This window comes from Peromyscus leucopus, chromosome 4 (genome assembly GCF_004664715.2).
Source record: "Peromyscus leucopus breed LL Stock chromosome 4, UCI_PerLeu_2.1, whole genome shotgun sequence".
Lineage (NCBI taxonomy): Eukaryota > Metazoa > Chordata > Mammalia > Rodentia > Cricetidae > Peromyscus > Peromyscus leucopus.
The window spans coordinates 4,911,325-4,922,948 of record NC_051066.1 but is presented as its reverse complement, the minus strand read 5'-3'; the positions used below and the strand labels follow the sequence as shown (position 1 = coordinate 4,922,948).

The window sequence follows — 11,624 nt, the reverse complement described above, 5'->3', positions numbered from 1 at the left end:
TGAACGAAGATGCCAATGAGCTCCTGAGGCTGTCCTCAGCACTGTGCCATAGCTCTAACAAGTGCCAAGCAGGAGCACACGCAGACAAGTCAACACCACGCCCTACACAGTTAAAAGAATTCCTTCCTTTTTTAGCACTGATTCTAACAAAGAAATATGATAAGAAAAACTGGAGGGTTTTCACTTATTTGAATAACAAGTGAAAACCCTAAAAATATCTTCCCTGTATGTTATTACCAACTGTATCACTAGGTTTTATAGTGACAGCCCTGTGCTATAATTTCTGAGAAAACCTCTACATAAAGCTCCATAAACCCAACCATTCCTGTAATGTATCGCCTTATCTAGCACACAATCATTTCAAAACACAACTTTTCATGTTAGTATAATTTGTTCAAAAATGGTAATAAATACATCCATGATGCCAGAGAAATCATTGTACAATCTATTGTAACTTGTTCTTAGCTGTGCTGACAGTTAATCCTACACCCAAGATCTGGTGGAAAAGAAAAACAAAATATTTCAGTTTTTCCTGATTTAATTAAAGATGTTCATTATACACATACCTTTCAATGGACCAACACTCCCAATCAACATTATAAATAACCTGGACCAACTGCAGAGTAATGTCTGTGAACAATTATCACAAACTAAAACATGGACGGCTGTCAGTTGGTGGCAGAGTTCTTGCTTTCATAATAAATATAAAATCAATTTCCTGCTCTAGTTCCTATTCCAAGTTGAAAATGATATATCTGACTATGAATTCCAAGTACCTTCATCGGCAGTTTCTTTCTTTTTTTTTTAAGGGGAGGTGAGGAAGCAAGAAAAACAAAGTTATAAGACTGTCCAAGTCACTTCTTCCTCATTTGAGGACACCTGCATAGTACATAGCAAGCTGCCATTTCAGCTTTTTTTTAAATGCAGTGACTGACTTTTCATTAAATGCCATGTCCCTATAAGTCTTCCATGAAGCTTTATTTACAAGGCTTAGTTACCTGAAAGCTTGTAAAAAGCCTTTTGTTTAAATAATAATATGCAATTTCAAAGCTCTTGTTCTCTGTTTCAACAGAAAATAGCTTCATGTGTTTAAAATAAAATTGTGTAAGTAATCAAGAGACAAATGAGGAGTCTGAAAAGAGACAAAAATCTAAAGTAAGCAGTATTTCATATAGAAAAAAAAAGTAGCTAATATGTTATCTACTAAGTCCTCATCCCACACAACTGTCATCAGGACTCTGTCCCAAGAGGCTCTCATCTTCACGTCTGTATGCACATTCCTAACTTCCAGTAATATTAGCAGGTATCACATGCCCACCCAGACCCAAGGAGACAGAAGCCCCCATAGTGTACATACATGGCAGCTGTAGTGACTAAACTATCCATACGGCTCTGAAAAGTTATGGCTTCTTGGGTCTAGACATGATGGAATTCAGACACTAGAACCCAGTCTCAGTACAAATTCCTCGCCCAAACACTCCATCTAACCAACCCAGTGATTTGTAGTTAGACAGCAATTGGCAGTTCTATCAAAGCTTTACGCAGGTAGATGTCTGAAGAAATCTTAACTTTTTCTTAAGCCCAGAGAACGCTGTTCCTCCACTTCCTCAATCCCTTTAAGCATCCATCCATTTTCTCACAAAATAATAGAAAAATCACAAAGTAGCCTTATGAAGCAAAAATCAAATGCCTGACTTTAGCCACAAACCAGTAAAAGCAGAATGAAGTAAGAAATTTCGTTTTCGACATGAAAATCAAATACGGCAATCTTACAGGTCAATACACAATAAAATATAAATTTCACAGGTTGTGTTGAAAAGGGCAGTTTAACCACTAATTAATTTTATTGGTTCAACTCCCATGAATTCAAGTCAAAATCTTAATGTCCATTTAATATAGTTTCTTGAAGCCCATTCACCAGCTTCTTTCTTCTCTCCCAAGTAGACATTCTTGTGAAATTCAGTTTAGTGCTGACACTGGTACACAATGTTTACACTTACAAAAAGGTAAATAAGTAAGTGATAACAATTCACTAGTGATGTTGCTAAAGTCATTTCAGGAAAAAGAAATTAAATGACCAAATTCTTAATTTCACACAGAACGTAAAAGGAAAATTTTATATTACATTTAATCATGGTGGGAGAGGGAGCCCAATGTTCCAGAGCCTTCTCTAGAGCTTTCAATCAATTTTATTTATATGCAAAACCAAGAGAAACTGGGAGGGGGGGGGCAGAAAAAAAAAGAAAAAACAAAACACATACCAAAAAAAAAAAAAAAAAACAAAGCTCCTCCTGATGCTAAAGCTCTCAATTTACTGACAGGCAAATGGCTTCATGCTGCCACTTAATCTCATTTCTTGCATAATGCCCTCTAATTAGCATATCAAAGTGAATTAATACTTCTAGGGCATTAGCAATGGGGAAATCTGCTCCAGGCTCACAATAGCAGTTAAGAGAGAGCCAAGAAATCCTCAAAAACACCACAAACCACTTTGCATTGCAAAACTGTTCAATTTATTTATCCTCTCTCTCTAAACACTTTTACCGCACACTGTTTTACTACTGTTCACCAAACAAAATGATAATTGCCAAAGTTACCAGCATCTGTAATGCCTGTTTAGAATCTTAATTTAGATTATGCTGCAGATAATTCCTATATGCAACCATTTGTTCTATTATAAATGTTAATATAGAGACACTGGAAATGTTGACATTCTCAATCAGTTAATTTGAATTTGAAATAAAATTTTATGGGATTTTAAAATTTATGAATTTTTTAATGTAAAAAGCCACCTGCTGGATGCTGATGCCTAAGAAATATGCTTTGAAAACGGATGTACCACATAAAACAAAACAAAACAAAATCATTTTGCACTAACATATGCTGGCATCTCCTAAATAATGGTTTAAACATCAGGAGAAATCATCAGCATTAAAAGAACTACACTGTATACCAAAAACTCATTAATATGATCACACAAAAAGGGCTAGTACTCAAAACAGCTCATCACTTTTAAAATACTTAAACTGAAAGAAAACAAATATAAAACTTTAAACAAGTATGTTTATCCATAATTACTTTGTTTCAGTAATAATTGTTACTATGTGTAGAGTAAATAGAAAAAATGCTATGCATATTCAATTTAACACATTTGTTTGAATTAACTCCTTTGCTAGATATCACACTTTATTCATACAGTGTACAATACAAGCAAGCCACACTTTACACTAAAAACTATAGCCATCCTATGTTTATGTCATGTCTATAAAAAAGGTAATAAGGGATTCTAACTGTCTGTTTACAAAGAGCATTGTTAAAATCAAGATTTTAAGACTGAAATTTGTTTTCTAATATGTTCTATGTCTGAAAGCATAAAAGATGTCTTATTTTTCTCAGTGGCTCCCTCAAGCATTACTTTTTAATTTATTTGCTAAATATAGCACTATCACCTAGCTATAATAGCAGTTTGTTTCATTAACATCAATAAGTTTGTTAAAAAAGAAGAAGAAGAAGAAGAAGAAGAAGAAGAAGAAGAAGAAGAAGAAGAAGAAGAAGAAGAAGAAGAAGAAAAGAAAATGTGGTAAACAGACCTAAAAAAGTCACTGATTTACACTATACTATACACTGTGATGTAAATGAGTGTCTCCTCACACTTCCAGGCTGGAATGGCCCATAAAAGTCGAGCAAGTACTTGGAAAAGGTCAGCATGGGAGGGAGCCGTGCAGCTTTGTCAGTTACTACCTCACTTATGCTCATCACTCTGAGAAATGGCTAAAGCACAGGCCTGCTGAGAAAACAAATAAAACATTATTCTCAGAGTGTCAATACTGAAATAAAATAAATCTAAAAATTCTTCACATGTACCTGAATATGGGAAAAATAGTCTAAATCCTTATTTAACTTGATATGTTAGTGCTGATGTGTCAAGTATTTATTTTGAATAAATACTATATGGTATCCATATAAAACAAAGTGATGACTTATGTGGTTCAGAAAATTTAGTTTCAATTCTTAGACACTCACTTTATATAAAATATAATTTCATCCTACAGCATGCCCTATACAGTACCAAAATACATATAAGCTAAATAAGACATTAACTAAAATCTTGCTTCGGATTATAAAATTTATAAACTAAAAATCTAAAACTATAAGCAAAATTAATTAAAGGAAAATCACCAGTATGAAAAAAAATGTAGTTTTATGTTATAAAACAAAGGGTTGATTTGTGTGTTTTGGAAGCAAGTTGGGGCCTCCATTACCAGTATAGTAATATACTTCTGATTTAGAATAAAGCTATGTAAATTAATAAAAATGACATGGTAAAGTCTTAAATAAAATATTAAAACCACACAAATCTGTAATGAAGCTCACTAAAAATAAAACTAAGGCACGAAAAAGAATACTTGCACAGATCAAGTTAGTATTGACAACAGGCTTCAATATATTTTTATTGAAAAGAAAAAAAAGGATAGAAAAGATCATCCCATTTTAAAGGTTTATCTGCATGATACTTCAGACCAGACAGTTCTAAAACAGCTTGGCAATGACAATTTTTCCAGGTTTTCCACCAACAGATTGTATTATTGTTTAAGAATGAAAGGGGAGGAGGAAAAGTCAGACACATGTCATTCTCTTATAGGCTTCAAAACTTCCTACACAATCTCCAGCAAACAATATAAATCTATAAAGAGAAAAAAATTGACAAAATATTCTTAAATGGCTTTAAGAAAAAAATTGATAAAGCAATATAATTTATGACAATTCTAACATACATTGACTTTGTATTTTTCCTGTTCAATCATTCAATATTCCCAGTGTAAACAAACCATAATGTCTATCTAAAATTGATATAAAATTTGAACTATTAAAGGCCTATTACTATCTGAATCAACAAAAATTCTAGGAGGGCAGGAGTAATAGAGAAAACAAAATTGGCCAATTGTTGCCATTGTTGAAGGTGAACAATGTTCAAAATTCTCTTCTTTCTACATATATATATTATTGTGTGTGTGTGTGTGTGTATATATATATATATATATATATGTATATATATATATATATATATATATAGTAAGAGAGAGAGTTGTCCATAATAAAAAGCTCTTAAAAGCTAGAAAATAGTCTCATTGAAACAGAAACATTATACATATGTGTAATAAAACATTTGTTTTCAAAACTTTAGAGCAAATGTTAACTTTACTGGATATAGTGCAAGATCAACAAAATATACAGTAAATACAGAACCATTGAGACTCAAAGATAACAATTTTCTTATTTCTTTGCTAAATGTTTACTTGATGATTGATCTGATTTTTTTATACATTGAAAATTAAATGAAAAACACAGCACTGTACAATAAAAAAATGTAGCAAATTCTTATATGAAAGTTTTAAAAAAAAGAACAGGCCAGAAAAAGATGCAAATGAAACACAAAAAATGTAAGGTAAGAATTAAATGGAAGGGTTAACTAAGAGTACTGCCCTGTCCTCTGAAAGCTACTCACACTTTTAGCCATAAAGATAAAAGGTTTAATCGATCATACACTAAATGGGTACAAAACTCATGTGCAAACTACATTCTTGTCTTAGTTCTGATACCTAAAATTCTTTTGACTTTCTCAAGATGGATTATTTTAAAAGTATAGCATTTTAATAGTCATTTTCTTCTCAAACATTAAAAAATCCTTCAAGCAGCCCAACCAGCCAAGCAGGCCTTTCTCTTCCCCTGCGGACACCTCCTGCAGTAGAGAAGTTCATTAAGTTTTATGATCTTCCCAAGTCAGTCCTGCTTATAAGCCTCACAAAGCCTACAAATCTGGCAAACCACCATGTCTGCCATTAGACATTACTAGTAAATGAACGCTATTTAGGGTTTGTGTGGCAATAAATCAGGGTTTGGCTGGCAGCTATCAACAATGTGTATTTTAACCTAGCATTCATTATAAAAGGGAAAGGTTATGCTGGTTTTTAAAATATACACTTTTTTTTTTTTTTTTTTTTTTTTACAATTCTATGTTTCAGATTATATACTAAATTGCTAGGTTAGTATACATTAAAAATATTTTCTTGGAAAAAATGTTTCCTTCATTTAAATCCCTATAATTAAAGGTCTTGTAAAAAAGGCAGGTTTTTGAAGATACATTGTTTCACAAAAGAAACACTTCACAGTCAAGATTAAAGAAGTCAAAAATAGGTAAGAAAATGTACCAATAGAAGAATGAAGATGAGCAGGCCTCACTGCATTAGAGATATTTAATAAGCGATGGATGATAACATATGACTTCATCATCCTAAAGAAAAACCTAGCCCATCAACTACTATTTCTCTTGCTTACACAGTTTGAAACAGATATGTATCTTGATTTTAAACCCTGTAACTTTTTAGTTGCTTCTAAAATGTATAAATGTCACAATTCAACAATGAAAAATGTTTCTACCCTAAAATAACTACAGGATAAATTTTACAATAAAATATATTTTTTTAAAAAAAGCAATCATCTTATAGTAAAAGTATACTTTCCTTAACTCTGAACAAAAAAATAATATAATTGTGGCAGATTGTCCATTTATCTGTCATAAGGGGAAAAGAATGACTTCATATTTGGTATAGGAGAAATAAGATGTTTTCCAAACTAAGTCCCCTGTGTGCATCAAAACTGGCAGTATTCACGGCCTGATCAGAAACCTCAAAAATCTACTGGAAGTTCTACAAATACATGAAAAATTTTAAATGATTTTGTCTTATTTTAAAAGAGAAACACAACCAAAATCGAATTCTCCACTGAAGTGGCAGTTCCCACCTACCCATCCCTCTAGTTCCCCACTTGTCGGCCCCTCCCATTCATTATGCAGAACAGTCATCACATATTTCTGGTTTATATTCACAAACGACAAATGAACTTTCTCTAGGTAATTAATCTTTAGATTATATGATAATAAATTAGTAAGATGATTTAAAGAAAAAGTATTAAGTAGCATATGTGTATTCCCTAACACTTACTCTCTAAGTTCATAATGTTTCTAAAGCAGGACTGCAGAAGCAGATGGGGGGATAGGCCCTGGAATGTGCTGCCCAGCTTTCTCTGCTTTGGTAACACTAATGTCTACACAGCTGTTTTATTTCAAATTGAGGGCTCTGAGTCTAGCGATCCTGTCTCCTTCTAAAACTGGTTTGGGAGCATGAGGCAGAGCTGTGGATGGTAGGGGAGAAAGGAGCAGAGAAAGAGAGCTTCACCCCCATCAATCACTCAGTACTTAAATCCCATCCCTCTCCAGCTCAGAAAGGCTGGCAGGGGGGTGCCTCAGCCCAGACAGCCGCCTTCACTCTGTTGGCTGCTGGCTTTTTATAAAAGAGATAACCTGCAAACTTGGGTCGCAGGCCAATGCACAAAAAGAGGATCTAATTTACAAGTTATCACTGAAAGCCCCAGAAACAATTTTCAAAACATAGAAATTTCTTTTGTCTGCTCTCCCCTGCTTCTTAAATAGCAACAGCACTACCAAAGCTCCCTGACTATCATCACAGACTCTGAAAAGACTTGTTTCTTTTTCTTAACTCACCTTTGACATGCCGTTGACTACGCTTTCCTTTCAGAACGGTGTAACTAAGTCCTGTGCAAATAAGCAACTAGAAGACTAACACTTCTTAATTGAATTTCTCCTGCTGATAAGAGTCCAAGCATGAAACGCTGTATGGTTCTGTATGGGTAGGCCAAAACTTTAAAGGGGCAAAAAATAAATAAGTACAAATCATAAGAAGGGGTTCTTGCTAGAGAAGAGTATCAATTCCCTCTCTTTAGCAATATAGTGCCACATAAAGTTGAATCAATCTTAATATTCACAACACAGTCAATACCCCAGTGCCAGTGTGCAGCTGTTAGCACAAACTGGAGTGTAGCCCTGATAGCAAGAAAACCCTCAGAAATTAAGCAATATAATGTACTAAGAATTATATACTTTTATTCTCTCAAATTGAAAGCCTTCAAGATTCAATGCTGGGTGTCTTTATAGTTAGATTAAAAACATCTATCATCTTAAATCACTAGGCACGATAAAAGTAGCTAAAAAAAAACAACATACAATAAGTCAATAATTTAAAATAACTGTGGTTTTCAGAATGTAAAGTGTATCACCAAAAAATTATAAAAAAAATCCATGGCATGAATGAAAAGCAAATAAGGTTTTCAGTATTTACTAGCAATTATGGTTTAGCATACATACATTAAGAGAACCATCATCTTTTCTGCCATCATATCACTTTTAGGAACATGAATAGTACCTGTTTAAACAGAGTATAACTCAACTACCAGCCTAACAATTGCAGGCAGTGTGCAATTATTTATAAACTCAACTTAAGGACAGTCAAACATTTAACCATTGAAAGAGCATCAGTTGAAAAATGCAATATACTGGACTTGACTTTTTCTTCTTTCCTTAACTTATAAAAGGGCAACTTTAAAAAGCAATACACCCAAAACATACAATCAATAAATCAATCAATCAATGGTAAAGCTTGATTAAGGGAGTTGCTTGTCATATAGGAAAGATAACTAAACACAAAGTAAAACATGTGAATTATATCCCTACTTCTATGTTAGCTTTATCATTAAGCCAAAAGTAAAAATACCTTCAATAGAAAAAGTCTGACAAGAAAGTTAAACTAAAATGAACTACCAAATATTTCCCTAATAATGTATCTTCAATTTTCATTCTAGCACGTCTGCAGAACCTATCATCTTCTCATCTACTCCTGCCTTAAACATCAAAATTGTTTCGTCTGCATCTGTGGACATTTTTCTTTATATACTGAAACTCAGTTACAAGTCTAACAGTTGCAAGGTAGAGAATTTAATGTAAGTACTAATAGGTGTGATACACTGTATGCCAACGCACGTCATTTTCCTTCCTGGATTCTTAAAAGTAATCGCCCCACCTAAAACACTAAATCTGACCTGCTACTTCGGTCTGTTCAGCTGCGTCTTCTACCAGCAGAACCAAAGCTTAAGGCTGCCCAAGTCAAACAAAGTTCTGGTGATGCCTCTCCCGGGCACCTGGTCCCTGGCAGTTTCCCATCGCTCCTTTTAAAAACTGCTACACAAACAAGGCAAAAAGAGATAGGAGAAGGCAGATGGCTAGAGCCCCCTCCCTGACTGCAGCCAGGGGCTACCGCCTAAGGAACTGCGACCCAGCCCCATTCGCACATACACTTCATTTTGCACCAAAGCAGAATTGAGAAATAGACTCCAGATTTATTGCAGTTTTTTCTCAAGATCAGGAGGTGGGAAGCAGAGAATGATCAAAGATGGCGGTGCCCAAAAGCAGCAGCTCTCAACTGGAGAGTCGAAGGAGTAGATCTGACCCCACCTCGGGGGTCTCCAGGCCCACTGCGGGCAGCATCTTACCTGTTTTCTCTTTGATCTCACACAAGACGCTGAAGAGCGCAGGTTTCATTCTGTGACAGTTCAGAGCATGTTTCCTAAAAAACAAATAGCAAAACACAAAGGTATTAGCATCACCTATTGGAATAATATGGCGCCTTCCTAAGTTAGACCCAAGATTTAAAACCAGACCCCGGTGTGGGAAAGCTCTTTTGAACCACGGGAAGTCAACAAAAACTCAAGTTGACTAGTTCGCGATTGGAGGCAAGCTCTAGCGGAGAGAGCTCCAGCCCGAAAGCAGCGCGACCCATCTGCAGGGCCGTCAGCAGCCTCGGCGAACGCAGAAGCGACCCGTGCGGGGGGCTCCGCTCCGGGGGCCGCGGCGGGGACCCCAGGGACCAGACGGGCGCCGAGGGGAACCCCACGCCCGAGCTCCGCAGGGGGAGCGGGCGCGGAGGCCGGCCGCCGCCGGCTAATCGGCGGGTGACAGCTCCGCAAAGTTTGCAAAGCGGCCCTCCCTCCTAGAGAACTTGGTGCTCCGCACCGGGACCTGCGGGGGAGCAGCCGGTCACCCCGGAGCGGCAGAGGGGAGTGGACGCCGGGAGTCTGGGCCGGCGGAGAAAGTTGCGCTTCTCTGCGGCACGGCCCGGGGCACGGCTGGGACGCGGAGTGCAACCGAGTCCGGGCGGGAGGTTTAAATCCGAGGAGGGGGCCGGGCAGCAGGGCACGGACGAAGCACGGACCGAGGCTGTCCCGAGCCCGGCGAGCAACTTTCCCGCGCGGTGTGGGACACGGCGAGTGCCCGGCAGGCCCGGGCCGGCGGAGAAAGTTCCCGCCCGCGACTGAGGCCCCGGTCCAGGGAGCCACCCGAGCCCGGCTCCCGTACACACACAAAAGATGCTTAATGAGACGACACCAACTTTGCTTGCGCCTCGTCCAAGCTCTGGTCGGTGATGGTCATGATCTGGTGGAGGATGTCGCCGATGTCCTGCTTCCTGCCGTCGCCGTCCGCCCCTTCGTGGCCGTGAGGGGGAGGCGGCAGAGCCATGCCCCCCTGGACCGAGTGGCCGGCTAGGTTCACTCCGGCCAGAGTCTGCAGCATCCTGGATTGATCGTCCATCCCGCCGCGCGCGGGCGGGAGCGGGCGGCGGCGGCGGAGGCGAAGGCTGAGGCGGCGGCGGCGGCGGCGGCGGCGAGGGAGGAGAAGAAAGAGGGGGAGGGGGAGGGGGAGGCGGCCGCGCGCTCCCCGCCCGCGCGGGAGGGGGTGGCCCGGCCCGGCGAGGCCCCGCGACTGAGGGGACGCGGACCGGCGTCCGGCTCCGGCTTCCGCCGCGGCGGAGACTGAGGACAGCGGCGGGCGGAAGCGGTGCGCTCGCCGGCGCTGGCGCTGGCGCTGGCGGAGGCGGAGGCGGCGGTGCCCGCTGCCCTCACGCGGCCGCCGCGCCGCCTCCTCAGCGCCCCGCGCCGCGCCGGGCGGCCCCGCGCAACTTGGTCCTCAGCGCCAGCCGAGTTGCCGGGACGCCGCGGCCGCCGCCGCCCGCACCAGCATGAACGGTCCCCTCCCTCAGCCGCCCGCCGCCGCCGCCGCCGCCGCCGCCTCAGCCGGGCGGGATCGGAGCACCGGCGGCCCCGGGGAGGGAGCGGCGGCGGCGGGCGGCGGCGGCGGAGGAGGAGGAGGAGGAGGAGGAGGCCGACGCGCCGGCCGCGGGGAGCGAGAGGGGCGGAGGAGGAAAGTTTGGGAGCGGGCGGGTCGACGCAGCGGGGGCGCGGAGCCCGGTGGAGGGCCCCGGCGGGCCGCACGCCGGGCGGACAGCAGATTGATGAGGCGGGAGAAGTCGCCGCCGCCACCTCCGGAGCCGCGCACCCAGCCAGCAGCCGCCGCGGACCGGGCTCGGAGGCCGCTGGGCTGAGGGATTGACAGGCTGCCAGTGCCACTCACTCACTGCGGCCCCGGCGCCCGGGGGGAGGGGCAGGGGCGAGGAGGAGGGCGGGGGAGCGCCCGGTGCCCCGCCCCCGGGGGCGGGGCCTGCGCTCATTGGGCCTTGCGCCTCCCGCCGCCGCCGCTGGCCCCGCCCCCGGGGCTGGGACCGTCCCCTCCGGCCTCGGTTCTGGGGCACCGGAGAGCGCGCCCGGGCATCCCACGCCTCGTCGCGCCCGCGCTCCACAGATGGACAGCCCCGGCCGGGAAAGTGTTGCCTCCCGGCTCCTGCTCCTTTCCTGTTCTTAACAGCAGGGGACTTGGGGGT

General features: G+C 41.5%; 1 protein-coding gene across 2 annotated transcripts in view; it reads right to left on the bottom strand.

Annotated features, from left to right (window-relative positions):
• Positions 1-10,613, bottom strand: part of Pbx3 (PBX homeobox 3) — a 193,375-nt gene extending 182,762 nt beyond the window's left edge. For both annotated transcript variants that reach the window (XM_028886055.2, XM_028886057.2), the window contains exons 1-2: positions 10,299-10,613; positions 9,403-9,476 (exon numbers count right to left, since the gene is read on the bottom strand). In XM_028886055.2, the coding sequence (XP_028741888.1) occupies positions 9,403-9,476; positions 10,299-10,498 (274 nt within the window). In that variant the 5' untranslated portion in view covers positions 10,499-10,613. The remainder of the gene's footprint in view (positions 1-9,402; positions 9,477-10,298) is intronic.
• Positions 10,614-11,624: the final 1,011 nt, after the last annotated feature.